The sequence below is a fragment of the Hippichthys cyanospilos genome, chromosome 6 (genome assembly GCF_059441005.1).
Source record: "Hippichthys cyanospilos isolate Australia breed blue-spotted pipefish chromosome 6, RoL_Hcya_1.0, whole genome shotgun sequence".
In the NCBI taxonomy this organism is placed as follows: Eukaryota; Metazoa; Chordata; class Actinopteri; order Syngnathiformes; family Syngnathidae; genus Hippichthys; species Hippichthys cyanospilos.
In genome coordinates, this window is record NC_142374.1 from 11,869,507 (window position 1) to 11,893,956 (window position 24,450).

The 24,450-nt window shown below is 39.1% G+C and overlaps 3 protein-coding genes across 4 annotated transcripts in view; 2 read left to right on the forward strand and 1 right to left on the reverse strand.

Annotated features, from left to right (window-relative positions):
* The window catches only part of fbxl13 (F-box and leucine-rich repeat protein 13), a 29,129-nt gene extending 5,093 nt beyond the window's left edge, over positions 1–24,036 (reverse strand). The window contains exons 1-13 of the mRNA XM_088418415.1: positions 23,949–24,036; positions 23,766–23,847; positions 23,578–23,684; positions 22,995–23,082; positions 22,846–22,913; positions 18,306–18,460; positions 18,044–18,153; positions 16,327–16,422; positions 14,487–14,582; positions 13,704–13,839; positions 3,333–3,385; positions 2,269–2,369; positions 241–370 (exon numbers count right to left, since the gene is read on the reverse strand). Coding sequence (XP_088274541.1) covers positions 241–370; positions 2,269–2,369; positions 3,333–3,385; positions 13,704–13,839; positions 14,487–14,582; positions 16,327–16,422; positions 18,044–18,153; positions 18,306–18,460; positions 22,846–22,913; positions 22,995–23,082; positions 23,578–23,684; positions 23,766–23,846 — 1,221 coding nt within the window. The 5' untranslated portion in view covers position 23,847; positions 23,949–24,036. The remainder of the gene's footprint in view (positions 1–240; positions 371–2,268; positions 2,370–3,332; positions 3,386–13,703; positions 13,840–14,486; positions 14,583–16,326; positions 16,423–18,043; positions 18,154–18,305; positions 18,461–22,845; positions 22,914–22,994; positions 23,083–23,577; positions 23,685–23,765; positions 23,848–23,948) is intronic.
* LOC148422201 (leucine-rich repeat-containing protein 17-like) lies at positions 144–13,589 on the forward strand. 2 transcript variants are annotated; one of them, XM_088418416.1, is made up of 7 exons: positions 144–300; positions 4,206–4,392; positions 5,780–6,250; positions 8,375–8,589; positions 9,621–9,776; positions 11,353–11,494; positions 13,029–13,589. In XM_088418416.1, the coding sequence occupies exons 2-7, from the start codon at positions 4,262–4,264 to the stop codon at positions 13,309–13,311; spliced, it is 1,398 nt and encodes a 465-aa protein (XP_088274542.1). In that variant the 5' UTR covers positions 144–300; positions 4,206–4,261; the 3' UTR covers positions 13,312–13,589. The 2 variants fall into 2 exon arrangements, with proteins under 2 accessions (XP_088274542.1, XP_088274543.1); XM_088418417.1 differs by having other exon boundaries at positions 144–295.
* On the forward strand, positions 18,881–21,414 carry LOC148422202 (uncharacterized). Its single transcript, XM_088418107.1, has 3 exons — positions 18,881–18,897; positions 18,968–19,023; positions 19,868–21,414. The coding sequence occupies exons 1-3, from the start codon at positions 18,881–18,883 to the stop codon at positions 21,412–21,414; spliced, it is 1,620 nt and encodes a 539-aa protein (XP_088274233.1).
* Positions 24,037–24,450: the final 414 nt, after the last annotated feature.

The following is a 24,450-nucleotide window of genomic DNA, read 5'->3' on the forward strand; positions in this document are numbered from 1 at the left end:
ACATCTGGAAGTGAGCATAACTGAGTGTGTTGTCATGCATGTGTGTAAGCACATGGTGAGCGGGTGGGCTTATTCGACAAGCCCGACCCCATCCTTCCTCCCTTCCTTCCTTCCTCCCCTCTTAGCTCATTTTGAGTGAGGAACAAGAGGTGACACGTGCAAAGGAGGAGAAGAGCCACTGGATTCTTCCAATCCTTTTGGATTATCTCCTAAGTATACCGCAGAGCCTGAAGGACTGACCTGGCAGCATCCCGACAGGTCTAGGTGGAGCAGATTGTGACAGCCTCTTCCCAAGGTCAGGTACTGAAAACCTTCATCTGTTATATTGTGGCAGTAGGCCAAGCTCAGGTACTGAAGGTTGACACAGTTGCTGTTGGGCAATAACGTAGACGCCGATAATCATTTTCAAACATGAAGGAACGAACAACGTCAGAAGTGCTCTCTAATCAAAACAACATGGCAGTGAAATCAACAATTACACTAAAATCTGTCAAAAATTTAAGTATGCTTTAGTACAGTGTATTTTTTACACAAACATGGGAAATTTTTTTTTATCTAGATTGCAACAAACAATTACCATACAGTAAATCCCCATTTATTGCAGTGCAAACTTTCAATTCCCAAATCCCCCAATACTGCACAAGAAAATTAGCAATGTGTGGAATATATAATTTTTATGGTTTATCTTAGACCCAAAATCCCCCCATATGCTGTCAAGACATCTTAGCAAAACACTTCTTTTTAAGCACACTGGAAGCATATTTGAAAAAAAAATGTAGATGAAAAAACGGTCTATCAGAAAAATCTCTATGTAAAACAAATATTAAAAAAAACAACAACAACCCTCTACGAATGTGCCTTTAAGAGGCTGGGTCTGGTGGATCGGAACGTGATTTCAGCAAGCTGTGTGAGTATCTGGGTGTGAGCTGCAGCCAATTGCAGTTTGCCCAGCTGCATAGTTGCTTAAGTCCTATTTGAATATTTTGAAACACAAGAAATACATGTTTTTAGTAAGCAATTTAAAAAAAAATGGATATTGCAAACGTTAATATACCCATCGATTTTCTCTAGCAGCTTATCCTCACTAGGGTCGCTGGTGCCTATCCCAGCTGTCTTCGGACAGTAGGCACGGGAAGCCCTGAACTGGTTGCATTCCAATTGCAGGCCACAAAGGAACGAATAACCACACGCACCCAATCACACGAGTGTCCAAAACACCTACCATGCTTGTTTTTGGAGTGTGGGAGGAAGCTGGAGCCCCCATAGGGAACCCACATGGGCATAGGGAAAACATGAAAACTCCAAACTGGAGCGAGCTGGAAATGAAATCAGGACTCTTAACTGTGAGGTGGACCTGCAAACTACTCTTCCACCGTGCTGCCAAGTTTTAAGTTACCTTGGAAATTGTAGTAATTAACAGTCAGTCGGAGTTGTGGTCAGTAAACCGCTAATAAGCCTCAGCAGGTCAGGTTCTCCTTTCCCGCATGCACGGTCGTGACACTAAGTAAGTAAAAACTTGAGTATTTACTTGAGTTTGTCTCAAAATGCTGGTTTTTGGTCAGAATTCACAAGTCAGTGTTTTGGTGGAAACATCCCACGTTCTACTGGTGGACACCAAAGCACGAAAAAAAGCAAGAAATCTTTTTTCTGGGGAAAGAAAAGTGTTTACGCTTGACTTTTGTTAGCTTTGGCGCCTGTATTGTCACAGAACACAATATTCAACAGCTCTTGAAAGATCAGTCAAAATGCTTCAATGCGGCTAGCAATATAACTTGAAAACAGCCGACAGTGAATGACATAGTGGTTTTGGATCAGGATCACTGATGATATGTGCACTAATGTGTAGATTATTTGGGAATCAAAAGACTAATTAATCAGTGTAGGTGTTTGGCTTCTCTTTTCGGAACATTTTTACCAATTCTACGTGTCCAATTTTGTGGTCGAAAGTTTGGGAAAGGCCCTGTTCTGTTCCAGACTGACTGATTTACAACTCAAATATTCACATCACATAAATCTATCCACAATGGCAATCATGACTTTTTTCGGGGGGGTGTGTGTTCACATCGCAAGCGCCACATCTGTTCCACTCCTTCTTCGTGCTCACACTGGCAGCGAGTGAAGTGTTCTTACACGTGAATGGCAAAACAAAAAGCGCTGCTGGGCTCTACTCTGGAAAAAAAACTATGCATATGAGTAGCTACTTCTGGGAAGTGTAAGGCAAAGCTCCAGCAACGAAAGGATTAGAGGCGAACAAGTGCTGTTGTTTACCTGGCCAGCTCTCTGAGCGTGACGTCTGTCAAGAGCGTGTCGGAAAGGTTCAGGTAGAGCATGGAGTTACAGCCTTCCACAATCGACTCAATCATGGCATCCTGTCAAAGCACACACACAACCACGTCATATGTATTTTTTACTCGTGAGTGTTCCCAACAGCTGTGCCTGCTTCCCTATGTGCTAACGTTTTGAGAGTTTAATCTCATAAAAAAAAGTCAAACTCAAAGACTGTGGGCAAGATCCAGCCTGTCATTTGAGAGAAATGTACAGTATAGGGTGAACATTTTTGGTTCTCATCTATTAAGGTTAACAAGCGACAAAATAATTCTGAGATCCAAAGTACCTATTATTGCAACAGCAATTGAATGGTTTGGTTTTACACAATGTAGCATTCCAAATTCATGTGGTGGTGTGGAAAAGAAAACCACATACACGAATTCTGGGATTCCACAAATGCTTGTCATTTATTCTAGCTGCAATTTATCAACTCATTCACTGCTGGTGACGGCGATAGATGACCAGGATCAATTTTTACTGGACTAGCAGTGAATGAGTTAATTATTCAACATGTCACTTGGCATAACTGGCAAATTGAAAAAATGCTTTTGTTGGAGTAAATAATACTGCCATGACTAAACATTCAACTGCCATTGACAGCTATAGATGACAAAGATCAATTTTTACTGGTCTGGCAGTGAATGAGTAAAACAGGAGTTAATACACACCGGCCACCATTTATAACAAAATGCCTCTGATTCAGTGTGACTTGGACTTCTCTCTCATACTCATTTCCAAAAGAAAATACAAACAATAGTTTATTTCTTAAAAAGAAAAATAAACTCACTTCTAATGTCATTAACTGTGTTCCTGTTTACACAAAAACATAAGGAGCTTGTTTTGCATTTTGTTTACTTACACACCCAAACAGTTCAACTTAAAAGTAAATTGTGTACCAAATCCTGATTTTGGGCATACAGATTATACATTTACTGCAAGGTGATTAAAAGAAGTTTAACATAATTCACAATAATCGTTAAGAGCATGAGGCATGTTGTTCTCACCGTGATATTAAAACATTCAGACACGTTGAGCTCTTGAAGATTTCTGCATTCGCCTGGCATAGAAACAGCACAAAAGTTAGTCAACAACTGATGACATGTCACAATATTTTTGTAATTTGCTCTCTTAAATACATTTATTCCAACAGTCTATTCTCTTCATTTCGTCGCATTTCTCTCAGCTTCATTGCTTCCAGTAATTGAATGTGTGGAAGATTTATTTATTTTTGTCCAGTCACATTTCAGCCGTAACATGTTGCCATGTCGATCAAATCTATACATGAGAAATGTTATCTGATATAGCTTAGACTCAAGGACTGCTTTGTCAACCAATCAGGTTTCAAATTTTTCCTTCGAGAAGATATCAGTATTTTGCTGCACACATTGTTACCAATTGTGACAAGCAAACTACTGCTAGTGAAGTACACACATTAATATATGAAATGTGTATGGTATATTTTTTCACATTACATTTTTTCGTTGATTATGAACTGCTTGAAACGACGCGTGTGGCATCAATAATGTTTCTGAAATTGCAACATACATGTGGTGATCAACAGAAGTGGCCAAAGTGCCTTGGAAAACCCAATCAAAAAATGCATGGTCCCTCACTGATAGAACGTAAACAAATATTTTTAGAATGCAGTTGTGCCTCTTAATGACAGTTAAAGTGGTCAGAGATTAAAGTGTGGAAATGTTGTTGCAATTGTTGCTATAAATACACATTTGGATGTTCCTCGTGTGTTACGCAACACGCTGCTGCATCACACTCCTTCCACAGCTGTAGTCCATCAACATTTACAACAGTTGTCCTGAGCTTTGACCCATTTCAAATCCTCATCATTATATCCAAAACAACTCTGCTTGAATCCACAGCCCTCCAGAACGAAAAGAAAGAGCGAGAGAGAAGGGAAAAAGCTGCAGGTTCCAGCATGCGTGTCACCTTCTCTTTCATCGTGTGCTCCCTGCTCCTCCTCTTGCTGCTGTTCCCATTCGTCGAGATGAAACGAGCAGGCAAAGGCAGAGGCCTCAAGGGAGCAAGACACAAGCTCGCACGGAATAGGTGGGCACAATTGCACTTTTTGGCCCTGATTGCAAGTTGGGGTGATATAACTTGGCGTGCATCCTCACATATTCCCCCCAAAAATGCAAGTTATGTTTCTTGGGAACTCGGAAATGTTCCTTACATGTGAGTAATGAGGATAAGTGCTGTAGAAAATGGATGGATGAATAAAACTCTGCAAAGTAAACCCATATGGAAGTGTTTGGCATTGGCCAAGTAATGTAGGTTGAGGTATACACTAATACATCATCTGTGTTGTTCTTTTTACCCATTTTACACTGCAAAACATGGGATTCGATAACATGAGAACAATGAATAACAGCTATTTTACACAATTTTTAAAAATTGACAACGCTTCTCAAAACCAGTTAACGAAGCAATCTTAAAAAGAACACTTATCTCGTAAAACATTATATATTTATACTACGCGCAGTTATGGTGCTTCTTATTATAGGATAAACTTAGTCATTACCAGTGGAAGGTGACAAGGTGGAAAAACGCTTCAGGCAAGTGAAATAGTTTTACAAAAAAAAAATGCCTGGTAGGAAAAAATACCTTGGCACAGTACAAGCATATTTTCACTTGATTTTAAATGTGTGTTAATATTAGATTTGAGAGTTTTTACTCTTTGAAACATCAATTTTATTGATTTTGGGTGAGATTTGTGCTCAAAGTAAGATAAGGCCAGATTTTTGAACTGCTTCCAAGCCAAGGGCTTAGTGGTGATGCGGTTCTCACAGCTGCCTTTAATGCACTTGGTGAGGGTCAACTCTCAGTCAATGACCCATCAGTCGGTGAGGTTTGCCTTTCATTTGTTTGGATCTCAGGCATATTTTCAACTTTAAAAGGAACATCTGCTGTCTTTGTTGCACACTGGAGCTTCCATTCGTCGATTAATCTCACATCTTGTTTAAAATTCGCATTAACCAACAAGCACCAAAAACAGATGAGCATCAAAGAGCTTTGCAAAGTTTTCACCCTGGTTTGAGTTTTGTATTTTGTTTGGATGAAAGGCAAAAATACATGTTAATAATTGTTTTTGGTTTTTTTAATAAATGTGAGATGAGAAATACTTCCTTTCAAGTTACTTTCACTTTGTTTAGATACACAACCTAAATGGATATTTTAACTAATTAAACAATGTTTAGCAGTAAAATTTTATACAGTATTGTGTAAATAGTTGTTAATGTACTCAGGGCTCAGGTAACAACCAATCACAGCTCAGCTACAGAATGTCACATGACCAAACCCAGAAAACAGGGGAGATCTGATTAATCGTTACCTGAGACGTGAGCAAATGTGATACCATTTTCAGTTGACAGCAAGTGGAAAAATGTGTTTTAAAGGTATTAATTACACTTCCTTAATTTATGTATAAAATCTCCAGGGTGAGAGGCGCCGGCCGTCACAGCAGATCCGACTCCCCAAGACCAGGCAACTGCTCAGAAACGCTTGAGTCCGGACGTGTCTTTGCCGACTGTCAGGACTGTCGCCTCACCTCCATACCCAGGCCGCAGACCTGGTCCAGACCACCAAAGTTCCTCCTCTTAGCACGGAATAGGATCAAGATCTTGCGCGACGAAGCCTTCGTCGGCTACGAGAGTCTAACCAGCCTGGACTTGCAGCAGAATCACATCTCCTTAGTGGAGGAGGGGGCCTTCGAGGGTTTGACTCGACTCACAACTCTGCTACTCCAGCACAACCGCCTGACTTCCCTGAGTGAGGAAGCCCTCATCCCCATGCCCAACCTCCGCTATCTGCGCCTATATGACAATCCTTTGAATTGTCTGTGTGACATGGACAGTCTCGTACAAACCCTTCAAGTTCCAAGCAACCGAAATCTGGGAAATCATGCCAGGTGAGGCTTCCCAAACAAGGCCTTTTGAGTGACGAGTAGAGGTGGGATATAATGAAGTAACAATACTTTCTTCCCGTACTTAGTTGGATTACTCCCTAATATGTTCCTTGACGTTATTTTTCCTACCTCTATTTAGTTTTACTCTTAACATTTGAAGGAAACACAGACCTGTACATTCTATCGCTTGTTCAAAATAGCCTCACTACTTTTTTCAACCTCAGATAATGTGAAGAAAAAAAACAAAACATGTACATGGGGACATTAAGATTTTAACTCATTTTGGCCCAGCTATTTCCAAAATCTTCTTTATCCTAATAATTGGGGCAAAAACTGAATAAGTACATGGGATTGAATGTGCCAACTAATTTGACTCTATTAGCCTAACAATTTAACAAAATTATGATATAAATATGTACAGGGGATTAGATGTCTGGACTCTCAAGAGGTATAATTACATTTTGGGGATTGAATGAGTTAACCCTGTAGGCGCCAGAATTTTTTTCAACATTATTATCAGATGTTTCTATCTTAATAATGGCCATAGATAATGGCATTCTGTGCAAATGTTGCTTGGTGCTATTTTGGCTCTTAAAGGGTTAACTCATTTAATCCCAATGATGACTATAGACATCAAAGATTCATTTTTGCTGGACTCTGCTGAGAGTCATAGAAGCCAAAAATGTGACTGTTGCTTTTTTGCTATTTTTGCTAATTGCTTGAATCATGTAGATGTTGGGGACTTATAAAGCATAAAAACACTGACTGAAGCAAAATAGAGGCATGTGATTCAGGGAGCATTAGCAGCGATGACGTATAAGATTAGGAAAACTAGATATTTGCCAGATTTGCTCTGTTTGATATTCTCCGCAACAAAAATGATTTGTGGTGAATGTGATTTGTTTTGTGCCAGCCTAAAAACCGCAAGGTTCTGGCTTTCAAAAATTCTGTCTAATCTGTAAAACACACACCAGCCCAGTGGATATACAGTAAAAGTCGGCACACCACACCCCTGTTTAAATGCCAGGTGTTTATGGTAACAAATTCAACCAACATAAATAATTTTTGAAAGTAAAATTAATGTGGTCTATACCATGTACAAATCCACAGGAAAAAAAAAAACACATGGGAAAGTGAGTTATGGTCTTGGGGGATAAATAGTTGGGTTTCCACGGCAACATCCAGGCGAGTGCTGTCCTAACAAGCACCGCATATGAACGGAAGAAGCCAAACATCTACCAAGAGAACCAGAACATCATAGTTGCAAATCAGTTAATGCACTGACAAATAAAAAAAACTTGGATGAATGAAAGTTATGAAACTAAATACTGGGGTGTCTGATGAAACAAAGTCAGAACCTTTTGGACATGATTCCAAAGGATATGAATGACGTATGTTTGGCATAAACACAACACTTCTCATCACCATTCCTACAGTGACGGATGGTTGGTGGCAGTGTTATGATTTGAGGGTATTTTTCCTAAGATATGGTGAAGGGAATTACGGACAATTCCAAATATGTCAGTTTTAGCGCACAACTTTTAGACTTCTGCTTCCTGAGAGAAGAGTGAGGGAAAAAAGCCAAATAGATGATCTAAAATTTTCTAGGAGTTGATCAGAGACACATGGGATGACACAAACTAAAGCATGTGTAATCACATTTCATTTGTTTAGTTAACTTCACTTTTTTTTTTCATTTAATAGAGTTGTACAGGTATTATGTCACATTAGACATGGACACAGTTTCAAATCTATTTATTTGGTATTTAATATCCCAAAATTGTGGCATTTGAAGAAACGTGTTTGGATGTTTTTTATAGCCACATTTTATTGATTTAGTTGATGCCTGTTGTTAGAATTTTTAGTTTTTCCATTCTCAGTACAAGCATGCTTTAAAATGGGTATTGTACATAACTGACAACAATTATTAAAACACATTTCAATATGTTTTTTTTTTTAACATTTACACAGCTAGTTTAATCGTCCCTTCTACTTTCACTAGTCCTTTTTTTTTTTTTTTTACACAAGTATGCATACTTCTGTTCAAGTGTAGCGTATCAGTACTTTTGCCATCTCTCATCAAAAGTCCCAAACAAGAATTTTTTTTTGCATTGTCTCTCTTGACAGGTGTGCAGAGCCCCTAAGGTTTAAGGGCAAGAAGTTGAAGCGGATCGACCCGGAGCTGCTCTGCAAGAAGCCGGACCCGAACGAAAAGCCACAGGGAGACCAGACTGACCCCAAAGATCCGATAGAGCCAAGTCACTTTCAAAACAAACCAGATGCCACCACATCCTGCCACATTTATAACTTCCCTCATGAACGCGTGGACTGCAGTAAGCGAGGCAAGTCTTTTATCGGCATCAATTCCGTCTATCAACGTGATGAAGGGGCACCTTGCCGAGTGCACACATGCTTCTTACGTAATGAAAAGCAATCCTCGGCCATTTATCGAGAGGCGCTGTATGATTGGACGCTGTCGCATGACTGGAATGATTACACTGGTTAGCCTCAAAGAAATTCCAGAGAATGTGAATCATAAAGTGCAACTGATCGAGAATAGGCTGCAGACACTGACAACCAAATTTGAGCATTTGTCCTCATCAAAGTTCCTATAGCTTTCCTGTGCGAAGGTATGTATTTTACATTAGATAATTTAGCCGCACACCATCAAACAAAAATGGATGCATTTATTTAGTTGTATGAATGGCAACAGGTGGAAAAGCATTTGCTTGAGCTCACTCGTTGGCATACTTGAACAAAGATATGTTAATTGTAAAGTAAATCCAATAAATAAAAATGATAGGGCTATCAATGTTAAATCATTAACTTTGGAGATGACATTTTACAAAGCATTAACGAAATTGAACTCATTTCCCATTTCCTGTGGGAGCTGAACTTTGCTAACTTTGAAACCTAACTTAGAAGTCAGCCACCGGCACATAGATGGGAATATACCTAGGTTTATTTAAAAGAGTTGCTGTGACTCATTGGACTCACAGCCAAGTTCAAGCACCGTATTCAAACAATGTTTGCATCAATGGTGAGACGTTGTTTGTGTAAAAGCCATTTGCGCTTTTCTTCTGGCTCACGCATATTGCTCTACACTATCACTGTGTGGAAAATGAATCACTGCAAAATCCCGAAAAACAGTTAAAAAAAAAACAAAACTTCTTATTTATGTAACTATGTAACACGGCATTTGGTGTGAAGCAGCAAAAGCTGAAGTGCAATATGGCAGGGCCAGGCAGACTGCACTTCGTGTTGAAGGAATCCATTGTAAACACACACGCTCCATTCATATGGGACATATTAACTTTCAACGGAAGAATTAGGCAATCTTCTCTCACACGTATCCACCCATCTTAATCTACAGGTCTAACTGAGGTGCCTGCTGGTATTCCCGAGGAAGCTGTCCAAATAGATCTCTCCCACAATTCCATCCGTCATCTCAAGGCCAAGAGTTTCCAAGGAGCAAAGAGTCTGAAAATACTGAACCTCAGCCACAACAACATGGAGCGCATTGATACAGGTAGACAGTATGCACCACTCACATGTTTAGGAGATTGACCTTTGTGCTGAAATTCCGGGACTAACATAAAATGCAACACAGGGTCAATCAATGCCAAATCAACCCAACAAAATGTGAAAATCTGAAACCAAGCCAATGCTGAAGAAATGTGGTGTACTTGTTGATAGTGATGGCATAACAATTATTGGCAATAAGGGGTGTGGTTGCCCTCTTTCGACAGGGTCAATCTCCACAAATGATGTATCTCTAGACAAGCAATTCAACAAACATTCCAGATTATCAACTGTTTAGATGATTGGCAACTATTTTAATAACTTGACCTTTGCAACAACAGTTTGACCTTGGAATTGACAGCAATAAGGAGTCAAAGCATCAATACCCACAGACATTCATGAAAGGCATGTATCATCATGTAATATGCACTAGGCCCTCGAAGATCATCCAACAATCTTCATTGAAGTCCCTTTCCAAATCATTTGTAAAGATTGACCAAGTAGTTCCTGAGATATATAAGGGTTCAAAAGAAGGCAGTGGCAAAATTCAGGGGTGCATAACTCCCAAACGCCGATCAACAAGGACACCGAGTTTCATTAACTCAATATCAGAATGGATAACCCCGGCAGGTCACTTGGCATGGAATGACTCCATAACTTTGTGAACTTAAAGTAGAAGTCACGTCAAAAATATTTTTTACAATAACATGTTGTAATCGTCCCCGTGTTCTGATAAATATTGTGGTTGTGGAATATGAATTCATCCGCAAAATAGACCCGTCTTTATCCATCTCAACAGGTGGCCATTTTGCTCAAAACATTATGCCTCAGTTGTTTTCTGAGTTTGACCACTTTATGTTTGCAAGCTGAGTTGTGATTGGCCGTGACCTGAGCCAATTTTTGCCGAAGAAAACTTTTGACTTGACTTCTCCTTTCATTTTAATTCCCACTTCAATCTGGAAACGTCCATTGTGATGGTAAGGTACTGTTGATCAATCACTAGGTGTCATTTTAATCAAACGATATCTAAAATGTGAAGATTATAGTGAAGAAGATCGTTTTATAAAAATCCTAAAGAAAAACATTCATTGAAGAGCAAGGCGCAAAAAATGGTGAAACATTTAACAGTTGGACATAAGCATTAACAAGTGATGAGGAAAATCCAATTAGGTTCACATGTAAAAGTCCATACTCGGTTTATGCTGAAATTTTACACAGATATCCAATTTCTAACTTTTTGTGTGTAGTGCATGCATCAAATATGTTACAACTTCTGCAGCAACAAAGCAGCCAATTTTACAGCGTGAGTTTGATGCAGCATGACAGAAACAGGCTTTTTTTGTGTGTGTTTTTCCTGGAGCAGCTAAAAGTTTTGGGGGGAAGGTTTTACATCTGCTGGGAACCTCTGTTTCTCATTTTCCACTTTTAGAGCATTAGCTTCCTCTGCAAATATGAGGGAGCTGAATTGAATTACATAAAAAAGTGCTTCCACTCCAGCGGGCTTAGTTTGATTGACCCGGTGTTTCCTGGTCATGGTAACTGGTTGTGGCACGTAAACAACATGCACTTGTTTACTTCTCAAGCTTCCTTGTTCGGGCTCCTGCACCTTCGTGAGTTGGACCTATCAGACAACAGCCTGCATTTCATCCAGTATGGAGTCCTTGAAGACCTCTACTTTCTGTCAAAGCTGAAGCTGGGTGGAAACCCCTGGGTGTGTGATTACAGGTGGGCTTATATTTTTTTGTTGAAAATACAGCGCTTTCCCATCCTTACAGCAATCTGGTTTTCATGTTGGTTCGAAAGTTTGTCAAGTTTTTCTAGTGTTAGGTGATGGAATCCATGCGCGTTGCATATCGTTTGTCCTCATTAGTATTATGAGTTGGAGCCCATCCAAGCTGACTTTGAGCGAGAGAGCTGCTAGCCAATCACAGTGCTCAAATAGAGAAACAGGTGCTGGATGACAGGTTAAAAAAAAAAAAGCAAATACCAAACAGAAATATCCGAATCTTATCGTTACATCCTTTCCTTGCATTTGAGACCTGCGCTCGGGCTTTTGGCCATTTATTCCATCTTGTAATACCAGCACTATCAGGTCCCATGCACTAAAAACATTAAATACTAAATAAAATGTGATTATGACAGGAGGCAACAGAAATTTGCACATCATCTTGTGGACTAATTTTGAATCAGTGTATCTGTAATAAAATGACAACCAGAAGAAATATCAACATGCTGATGATTTATGGGCCAGCTAACTGGCCCTATGTTGTTACATCAGCCAGCATGACTGATTTGGAAGGCACTGGGCAAACTAGATGGACAAAGACAGAAGCTTTAATCTATATTACACTACTAGGAAACTACATGATACTAGTGAGGCAAAATTGCACAACCGGTGTGGTAGTAGCATTAGGAGACATTCACAATTTTTTAGGGGTGTTAGAAAAACAGATGAGTATGATTAAATTGAAAATCAATTACAGTTATGGTAAAAGGTTTATGATTGTTAATTGTGTTAATCTAACTTTTAATTTCTAACTTCACACTTTCTGTACGTTGATTAGATCTGTTTTTATCCATCAGGCTTCTTGTGCTTGTGTTCGTTGGGGGTTGGATAACAAAGGTCGATCAAATCCTGAAGTGAACATTTTTTGGCTGTCATTATGCTTGGTGTAAGCGAATAGGCTCCTGCAAGTTCGGGAGCAGAAGGAAGATGTGAAATGGAAGAGCATTTGAGAGTTTACCTTTCATCAAATATGTATTCTTTGTATAAAAAAGGAGCACGTTTACCAATGAAGAAGCTAAGTCTAGCCAACCACAAAAATGCAGAACATCCAGCTGCACCTGCAGCTACAGGCAACAAAGGCGCTAATATGGCAAGCCATAGCAAAACTAAACTTGAGAACAAAACCGCGTTAGAGCAGGTCTGCAACGGACAGGATGGATGATGTTTCATTTCAATATTGATTTCTAATTATTTAAGTCATCAAGCACTTGACTTTGCCAGTCATATTTGTCTCTGAACAAGTTCTCCTTTTTACCAACCGTCCAGGACAGATGTTGATGAAAAAAAAATGCTGGGAATGAATAAATAAAGTTCCGTGGCAGAGGTTTGAGGGTTATGAGTCCTCTAATACTGCTAGGATTTGCCTGCGAAGATAGACTAGCGAGCAGTGTAACCAATGTGAAAACCACATTTGATTCATATTCATCTTATTGTGAAAACCCAAAGTAAAAAAAGTAAAACTACATTTTGCAGCATCCACTACATGGTGTACTGGCTTCGACTGCACCCGGTGGTGAGGCACTCCGGCCTGCTGTGTCGCTCGCCTCCCGAATACACGGGCGAGAGCGTGGAGGAGTATGTGCGCTCCTACAACCGAGGGTGTCCCAAAGACAGACAGCAGAGTCAGCGAGAACAAACAGAGGCGGACGAGCTGCTTTGGAACTCCCTGGAAGAGGTGCAGGGCGAGCCGGAGGAGGAAGTGGAGCCCTCTCACTTGAGACAGCCTCAGAAGTACCAGATCATCAGACTGTCTTGAGGGAAAAGGCTCCAAATGGGCTCTGCTTTCGTTCCCCACTTAATTTCCATATTGTCAAATAGTCTGTATCAGATGAAGAATCGACTTATGTGGCGTGAAATCCCCCTCCCCCCAAAAATATGGGAATGACCTCCAATCTGTTTACCAAATGTTACAAGATCAATTCACAGGTTTAATGGGGAGCTCTTCATTTTCCAATGGTGTATAATCACAAATGTCGCAATATTGTCATTTAATAGCACATCCAAATGCCGCAATAAAGAAATATTGACTTACAATATTTGGAAAACCTCATTGTTCAACTAAGATCTTTTTGTTATCTGACATTGTTTAAGTGTGTGGAACCACTTGAGGAGAAAATATTCTATTTTGCTGTAGGAAGAGAAACTCACCAATATGTTTCAAACTGTACCATTCTAAGGAGGTGCAGCCGCGCAGATTAAGGTGGATAACAAACGGACAGAAATTCAGCAGGACATACTTCATGATATCGTCTGTTATCCAGCGCCTATCCGCCGAGACGTTGATCTAAACATGTAGAAATATACACAGTAATTATAATGTGTAAGTACTGTATATGTGAAGAGATTTACAATAATTTAGAAACATATATGGTACAGACTTTATTTCTAAAAATATCAGCCATTGTTCACATGTTCAAATGGTTACTTTGTCCTTCCTTAAAATGACGTGAGCTATTTTAAAAATAGATCCACGGGTTACTCTTTAGGTCAGAGGTGTCAAACTCATTTTTGTCGCGGGCCATTTTGTGGCGAGAACTTCCTTCATTGGGCCGATATGTTGAGGAAACCAAGTCGATTTTAAATTGTCTCATAGTATTATTACTGTACACAGCAAATTGATGGCTTAGTTGTTTTGAAATCAGAAGTAAAGCAGTCTCGTTTGTTCAATTATTGTTTACATTACTGTAACAGAACAAACCAAAAAATCTCAACTTTATTTTTCATTATACACGACAAGCTAAAGTTTTGGAACAGAGTTTAGCAAGGGTCATGGAAACTTACATGATTTGCTTTCGCCGCTACATAAAAAGACGTGGCGGGCCGGATTTGGCCCCCGGGCCTTGAGTTTGACACCTTTGCTTTAGGTCATTGGGGGGTTCTCTGAGCATCACATTGGTGACCCCTGAATTATTCAATGTGTATTGTACAAACCTTACTCCACAGGCTCCCCGTATGCGTGAGACTTCTCCAACTGCAGCACACTTCTGAACAGTTTAGCAGGTCTCGTAGTCCCAAATACTGGAAAATCTACAGGCAAACATCTGTTAGATTTTGCATTTGAAGAGGTAATAAGAAGAGTTTCACCATAACTATAAGGGATTTTTTATTTCATTGGTGTTTACCTATAAAGTATTGCCTTGAAGGGGATCCAGCTTGGCCCCTGCTTTTACTGACTACACCGATGTTGGGGGGCATGCCCCTACTTACAAGCACTACCAAATGTATTAAGGACGAATGCCACAAACTGAACAGGGATTCTGACATTTTGGGTAACTTGCAATTTTCATACTTTTGATAAAATCCTACAAGGGAATGTGCCAGTATGAGAGTTTGAATGTGCCAATATGAGAGTTTATCAAAAAGAAGGAGACAAAATGCAGTGGATGGACAACACTGAGAAGTGCACCTTATATTCGCCTTTCATTGCATGCACAACATGGCGTCACCATTTGATAATTTTGAATATTTGCCATGAAATATGGTGTGTACATATGAAAGCCTTTTCACTGCTTTTTGCATTCAGTACTTTTTTGTTATTGTTTTTCTTTTATCCCCATTCAATCTTGACGATAGTCTCTCGGACCTTGCTCCATCAAGCTTCATTTCCAATAACTACCCATTAAAATGTACTTGCGGTGCTGAGAAAGGACATTTGTATGATTTATCAAGAAAAACAACATCTTAGCTCATTTTTGGTTTTGCTGGAGAAATGGTTGTCGAGAAAACTTGGGACAGCCATACTTGCTAGCAAGGAATGGAGACATAAAGCAGTATTGTTGATAGTGGGTCTGTCTGACATTCATCTCCTTTTGCTCATGGTCTGACGAATCTTATTCAGAGTCATACTTTTCCAGAGTCAATATTTATGGACTGAAGGACCTTTTGTCAGCCTTGACTGTAGATAATTGTGAGACTGCATTAGCTAGGTTTGTTAGACTATGAGCAAGAAAATAATATGCATTGAATGGGAGATGAATGGCAGCCAGACCTGCTGTCAACTATATCATGTCACATCTCTGCCACCTGCTGGCAAGTAATAATAATTATTCTTATGTATCACTTTCATATTGCACTTTTAAAGACACTCAAAGATGATTTACAATGGATACATTATTCATACACTCATATTCATTCACAAGTGGTGACAAACTACCCATGCATCATGTACTCACAGCTGCCCTGGGGCAGACTCGGAGTGGCAAACCAACCACTGGGGGCAAAGTGGGTGACAGTTTCTTGCCCAAGGAGAAAGCGACACATGACTCAGACAGAGCGGGGATTCGAAATGCCAACCCTTTGTTTACTGGATGACCCGCTCTACCACCCGAGTCGCCATTTCTCCACTTTTCAAAACTTGCTTTGATACAACTAAAAAAAACATTGCATTTGACTGCAGTTTTTTGTTATAAACCATATACTGTACTGTGCATATTTCCTTCTCAGCACCTAGGTAAACGTTAGGAACAAACAAAGGCAAATATACTTCTCCCCTTTGGCAGAAAATGTGAGGCCAAAACAATAAATGGCTTTCTTTGTTTCCACTCTGCCAATAAATAAATAAATAAATAAATAAATAACGACATACTCATACATGGACCCAGAAACCTGAGGCTCACTGTTTATAGAAGACAATGGTCATCATGGTAAAAAAGAAAAACAAAAAGATGCCCTCAGTAATAACACCAAAAATGAACTTCAAATTCTTGATATTTGCTATTTTGTTCAGACAAAAGTAACACCTGTGAACTTATAAATAAATAAAGACAACAACCTTGAGTGAAATGTGGTTAGGCAGGGCAGAGAGCCAGTCGCATCCCTCCCCAATATGACTTTGCTGGCGTTCCATCTCCAATTCATTCTGAAGTCTCTGCAACAAACCCACACACATTTAGGGATTTTGCATGAGCTTAATTTTTGATTAATTTAACATCCTTATTTTTTTATTCAGTGAGTACTTTCACAGCTGAGCTTGTTTTGTTTTCATTTTGATTTTTTGCGTAGTTCATGCTGAGTTTGCTTGTATGCTATATAAATATAAAATTAAGGAGGGGACAAAACATCAAACTTGATGTGTTGTTTCCTCTATATTTCCGTTAATTTTATAATTTGTCAAACAAAATTGTCCAGTTAGATGTTGCCATGTTACTGGGCACAGCACTTTCTTGAGAAACAACAGATTTCACTGATAAGAAGCAGGGTAAACTCTTTTTTCCTTTTTTTTCTAATAGTGTGCTAACAAATTGACATGATTATAAGGATCATTAACTTGCTTTGGCTTTCATTTTGATATTATGTTCCATAAATGTTTAAAGTGGTGCTTAATGTGCATTGTAGATTTCAGCCGTCATTTTACCTCACACATATTTTTTAATGTTAAGCTATTCTCCATTTTTTGTAACATTTTAGGCTTTTTTGAAAGTTCTAATCCGATCTACTGTATTTTTAGAATACGTAAAGGCTTTAATTTCCATTTGAATTAACTTTTTGGGACGAAATAATCATGAAAACCAAGGTTCACTTTCTATTGTTTTTGAGTCTTGGTGTACACTGTTTAAATACCATATATCTTTTAGGAATGAAGAATGAAACTGATGTAGCCAGAGAAAACCCATTCAAGGTCTGGAAAGAACATGCAAACTCCACAGAGAAAGACCAGAATCAAACCCATGACCTCTGCACTGTAAAACAGATATGCTAACTACTACCAGAATGCCACAAAAATGAGTCAAAAACATGTGCGGCAGGTATATTGAACACTAGGTGTGATAATGATTATGAATGGTTGTACATCTTTGTGTGTTCAGCGAGTGGCTAGTAACAATTCCTGGGGGTGCCCCGCCAACTGTGGGAGGCAGCCTGGGATAGACTCCAGCATTTGTGCGATACGCGAAGATAATGGATGGGTGTTTGAATGCGTTGCTCCTCTTTGAATGGCAGCGGTTTGATTGTTCCTAAATCTATGGTCTTTCGCAAAATACATAAGCATTGGAATTTTGTTTGACAAGACCGTTATGGTTTGGTTATTATTTATTCAATTAAAAATGAAGGTGGCAAAGAGGTTCAAACCAACATACTTTTTTTCTGTGTAAGTCCTCTTTCCGTTTCCTCAATGTGATTTTTGAATGATAGTTCCTTATTGCTTTATAGTGAGAGCGTAAGTTAAGAATTCAATTTATGGACTATCATTCCCATCCCGAACTGAAATTACTGTTTCAAGAAATCCAACACAACCAGAGGCACCATTGCCTTAAGGGTCATTTGATTAATTTGGGCTTAAGTTATTGTGCATGCTTATGGAAATAAAACTAAAACAGCTGCAAATCTGTCTGACTTTTTTTTCTCAACTGGATAATACTGCTCCTGTAAACATTTCAGTGCCATGATTAAAGGTAAATTGACTCTTATCCCGCTGGACTCATGAAAAAATGTCTTCCTGAAACATATCCCCACATAAGTATGACATACTGTATTTTCAAATGAGCTAGTACCTTGAAGTAATCCTTGGTCCTTTGCGAGTCCCGAACAACATCCTTCCATGCGGTTAAGATGCGACGGAACACACAGGCCTTCAGGACTCCCACCAATTTACGCACCGCCTCTAGTTAGAGAGATCAAAACACGAGAGCTGATGAAAACATAAGCAAGAGCTGGGCAGAATGAGTCACAGTGGGGAACACTTGTCAAGAAAAGCAATGAGTTTTCAACATTTTTTTCCTACGATGGAGTGAGAAATGCCTTGCAGCCACGTACCAACCCGTGATTCCTTCTTGAATTTGACCCACTTCATCCATGCGCGGAATGGAACCTGCTGCTTTCGTCTTTCATAATGCTGTATTGCAATTTCCATCTTTTGAGACAGTTCCGAGGCATCTGTCATGCTGGCCAGGGTGAAATCCCTCCATATCCTGCCCGCCACCACAAACACAGTTCATCGAAACTAACTCACAGAAAAGAAGAAACTACTGATATTTTTATATATATATATATATATATATATATATATATATATATATATATATATATATATATATATATATATATATATATATATATATATATATATATATATATATATATAAAACACATTTATTTAATTTGACAATTTTTTTTTTTTTTCGTGTCTTATCCAAATGCAAATGAGGCTGGACCCACACAGAAGCACCAACAGCTGCCTGCAATCAACAAATTGCAGCCAGTGGAAGCTGAATGTGAGTTGGACTATTTTGTCCCTCTCTGCTCTTTGCTTAATTTTGTTTTGTGGCACATGCAAAAGCGCTGTGACTTGTGGACAGTTTGCTGTCGGAGCAGGGGTGGAACTTCTTGTCATGGCTGCTCTGTTTGGGTAAATGCATGTTTAATGATTGTTTCACAACAAACAGTGTGTCCGGCTAATGGTCTTTGTTTCCTCATAGGCTTATTTGGGTTGCCTGTCAGTTGTTGGCTTGTGTGTGCCTTTCTCCTCAAAGTGGTAAGGCCTCGTTTTTCTACTTTTGTGTTTATAATGAGGCCATCACAGTTAACAAGGACTTGACACATTCGCCTCACAATTCTGAGAATCTGGGTTTAAATTAAAAAAAAAAAAAAAAAAATCTTAGAGAGCAACTTGTGACCTGTTATTCAAATGCCTAATTAATCTAAAATAGGTTTGATATGTCCGGTTTCCAGTATGTATGTACTGTAATTTCAAAAACAGTAATTGCAACCCTGATTTTAATCTGAATGGAATTAAAATTTATGGGCAGTGTTATGTAGTGTATTTTAACACTTTTGCCTTACATTTGATAGGGTCTCAGCTTCAGCGTGTGGCTAAAAAACAAACCAATTGCCCTTGTTCCATCAGTAAACAGGACTCAATCATTGTAAACAGCTTCTCAAAATACTCCCATTCTTTCCTTTTTAGACATTTTTTTCTCTTTGAGTGGCAATCTGCTTCTTTCTTGACAATCGCTCCATGTTTTTGGGGTTCAATAAAAAATAAAAAGTCCCCTAATGATTATGTGTCCACGGTCAAAATCCAGTTTGAGATTGCAGTTTTTCTACTGTTGTGTAACTGCAGATGTACTGTAATTAATCATTTGGTGCATACATTTTTTTCATGGTTATCCACTTCAGGTATGTTCAGCCGCGTTGCTCAGAGTCTAGCTGGCTTTCGATTCATTCAAGACTAAAAATTGTCCTAAATAGCAAATTTTTCTGTGTAAATATATGCTCCACAAGTGGCTGTAAATTCACCTGATAGTCTCCGCCTCACATGTCACCCAAGAAAATGGTTGGATGGTGTTTATATTCATCTGAATGTGGTGTCTGTTTAGGTTTCAAAGAAGATGCATCAAATGACTATCCCAGGATACTTGATCCACAACCCTACCCCCAGGATCTGCACTTGGTTACTCCAAAATACAGTACAGAAAATGATCAATACCAGAATCTAATTCCCGCAACCCACAATGAGCTGGATGAGCCTCCACCTTCGCCTAGTTCACGGCACCAGGACTCTGAATCTCAGCATCCATTCAATCTGTTGGTACAGAAGCATAGCAAAGACACAGCTGTGGAGGGCGTCAGTTTTCCAACCATCAGCCATCTTGAGCAGTTTATAGAAACCCTGAGAAGCTCCTTCTTGACTCCCGGAAAGGACTCAGCATATTTTCAAACTGCGAGGGAGGTGATGTTGAATGAAATAGATGGAAGACGCTCCTCTAAAGAGGATGACAAAGATCATGATGCTGACAATGAAGAAGACAAAGTCCAGAGTAAAAGATTGTTTCCTGCGTATGGACAAAGTGAAAATGATGTGAGTTATGCCGCTTCGAGTCCGAGCGCATTTGTGCCTAGTCCTGAGACTTCAATGAGTAGGCGTTTTCCCAGGATGCACATTTCCAGCAGGCTTGAAAGAGCTGGTCCAAGTCCTTACCAAATGGCCTCTTTAAAAGCAACTGAAAGTGATTGGTGGAAAAACAACCAATTTCCCCCCAAATCAAATTTTTTCTCAAACTCGTTACAAGAGGAGGTTGCTCCCTTAAGTACACGTGGTACGTATCCTCTTAATAGCCACCGTGTAGGAAGTGAGACGGCCAAAAGAAGTTTAATCAAGAAGCTGAAGAAACCACAGTTTCAAGACAATGTTGAACCTTCTCAACAAGGTTCTTATGGAAAAGGTGCCAAAGTGTCAGGAAAGCCTGCTGCATTGTGGGTCTTTATGCCAAATGGACAGAACAAGCAAAGGCTCCAGACACCTGCAGCTGAAAACTCTGTTGATGTAAACCTAAGTCCTAGGGCCCATACTATTGACCTCTCATTCCCGAGTCCAAGAGGTCTCAGACAGCGTACCTTTCTGCGAGCACCTGTCATCTCCAAACCTGTCTTTTTCAAACTACCTCTTGACAATCCTCCCCGATTTCATCAGCATCTTTCCGATGTCCACAAGCAAATACCAGACACACATAATCAACATTCACCAGAAAGGCACAAGCGCATCCCCAATACTATTTCTCAAAGGTTAGATTCAGTCCAAAGAGGAGTCGCTTCCCGGAATGATGCCAAGCCCAATATGAATGCTTCCTGGATGCGTGCCGCGCAACCAAAAATAACACAGGCAAACGGGATTTACAGACTACCTAGTCAGCAGCAATCGATGGCCGTATTCCACCAGCGTCTTCCTTTTTACAGACGCTCAAGGAAACCAATAGCACGTGGGAAAAAATATGGCTTCCAGTCCAGAAGCAGCTATGTGAGGACTAAAGTAGCTCTCTCCAGAAGCCAGTACAAACCACATAAAAAAGTCTTCATGAGGCACCAATATGCTCAGATGCCATGGCTGCATAGGTGTAGAGGAAGCTGCAGACAAGTGAAGATGTAACCTGAGGTATATACAGTATTATGGTCATGTTCTGCCAATGAGTGTGTTTTTTAAACTTAATTAAACATTATAATGCACTTTAAAACAGCCATCGCTGCATACAAAGTGCAGAACTTTGGTTAAAAATGGTTAATAACACAAACTATAGAAAAACATAGACAAAAAAAATAAATACAAATAGCAAATAAAAATAAAAAGACGTAAATTAATTCATTCAATCTCAACTTTTTTTTTCCTTTTACTTTTTTCCTCCCACAAGTGTTTAGCTAAAGGTGGGTCTAAAAAGGCTGGTATGAAATGAATTAAATACTGAATTAATTGATTAATAGCTAATTAGTAGCTCAAGTAATGCATTGCTTGAGTAATTTGTGCCTAAAGTAATTAATTACTCCAGTACTTAACTAATCACTTTAGTACTTCTTCCTAAAATATGATTACTTTCTAACGTAATTATCTAAAGTAATTGATTACTTTCATACTTAATTACCCAAAGTAATCCACTAATTGACTACATGACCTAGAGAAATTAATTTGGTAATTAATTACCTAAAGACAGCGAGTCATTTTAATTTAGATGCTCCCTAATAAAATAGTTACACACACCTGATAACTGGCCATCGGGATCAGTTTGTGAAGCGTCCATGAAATTTATCAAATTGTGCTGCCAACGATTTATTCAGAAGAATTACACTTTGCTTATGCGAATTGTAGACAAAATATGCGAACAAAAATATACAGTACTAGTGATTTTTCATATGATGATGCAAACTGTATTTTAAAAATTTTACATTCTATAAACTTAGGTTACAAACACCCCAATTATAGGTTTTAAAAAAAGAAAAGATGGACCCAATATTTGGTTGAATTTGACCCAACTTTCTGGGTTGTTTTACACTAGACAACCCCTTATATGCATTGTTTTGTATAACGCAACCTCAAAAATTGGGTTGTTTTGGATGAACCAACTCAGCAAAGTTGGGCCAAATTAATCCAGATATTGGGTACGTCCTCTTTATAATTGGGATATTTTCAACCCACTGTTTTACGAGCAGGGATGTCCAAACTCAGCCCTCGAGGGCCGCCCGGTTCTTTTCCAATACATCTGATTCAAAGGATCAGGATGGTTATCGGGCTTCTGCCGAGCTTGCGGAAGACCTGATCATTTGAATCAGGTGTGTCGGTGAAAGAAACCTGTAAAAAATTCCGGCCTGGTGAGAACCGGGTTTGGACATCCTTGTTTCAAAGGTTCATACAGTGAGTCCCTGCTGTCCATATGGCTAATAAGTGAAATATGCTGTTTTACCATTTAAAAATGTACAGTAAAAAACAAACAAACAAAACACCCTATCATGTTACACTTGTGTGAAAAACCAAAGGAAATTACAAATTAATCCAGATTTGGAGTGTAACCATTGAAATAATGACCCTTACCTGAAACAAGCGCTTGTTCGGTTCCTCCTGTAACAAGAGTACGCCTTCTCGTATTTCCAGAAAAGGGCCTAATTAAGATGGAAAAGTACACGTTGATTGGAGGAACTAGGACATCACACCTGGCTGGACATTTGATGGGTGCGCATCACCTGGAGTTCATCGGCATCCATATATTCTTCATCGAGTCCCAGAGAAGACAGCAGTGACCGCTGTGCATTGTCATTAAGGAACTTGTTCCTTCAAGAGGAGAAAAAGTTTGTGAGAATAACAAAATAAATGTTTACGTACATAACTACTCTTTTCATGACATTTCGCTGTCTGTTTTTCCCCTGTTCTAATCCTCACTAGCTTCATGTTTAATAACAATAAGCAAAACATTCCAAACTAACATTTTTTACCTCAACTGCGACCATGTTGATAAATTAATATGCAGCGGACAAAATTAGTGTGGTGGGGGATCACTTTTGCTGTAGGACGTAAGTCATTACACATTTTTATCTTCATCTATGTCAGTGACAACCAGAAGAATAAAAGGCATTTTATTACATGACAGTGGTTTAAGCAGAATAATTAAATGGTCTTGATGAAACAAGGTTCTTAAATGACCCGTGCATCCACTTTTGCCTGACATTATTGTTGGGGGTGTGAATTTACTTTTCCCGAAAGTAAAATATAAACCTTGGCTCAAAATAAGTGGAGTAATAGTGTGGTTATTTCCCCAGTAGGGCCTACCAGTCCACATTCTGCAGATTGTCATGTCCCTGAAAGGTGGTCAGGGTGTTTTTCAGGAACTGAATGGGGTCTCTGGGATCTAACCGGCACGACCCGATCAGCAAAGCCTGTTGTCATGGAGCAATTTCAAAACAATCATTGGGAGTACTCCGTGTTAGATTGTAAAAAAACAATGAGATGACTTTTACCTTGTATAATTGCTGAAGTTCATACTCCGTCAGATCACTCACTTCGAGTTTTGACTGATTTTGTCTAATCATTTTAGTCATTCTATAAAAAAGGCAACCGTAGCTAACAAGAAATATATATACATATAAAACATGACAGGCACTTGTGAAAATGAAAATTGTGTCCAAGTTTTCATTATTTACCCCTCGTTTTGGCGCGTCACCTTCAGTCTTTGAAAAAGTTTTAATCCTATTAGGTAAGGCAGTGCGGCAGTTTCCACGTCATCGCAAATAGTCATTGTCATATGACGTCACCGGAAAATGCAGACACATTTTGATTCATTCACTCAGTGGTATTGGGCCAAACTCATTTCTTTATTTACACAATTTTCAGTCCATTGTTTTTACCATGCACGAATCGAGGACAGACTACTGGGAGAAGATTCCTCGATGTCATCTCACAAAGACGTCACGAAAAGATGAATTACGCTGTGTCAGTGATACGTGTCACTGATGAATCTCCTCCGTGCCTGAATACTTACCATCACGTCCTATTTTGCTTTAGGCTATGTTTAATAGGATTAACATGCTATACACATTTTAAAACCCATAACTACATATAAATTAAAATATTGTGTATTAAACATTTCAAATTAATAATAAAACTCTTAAAAAACAGAGGAAACATGCGGCACATAAAATGATT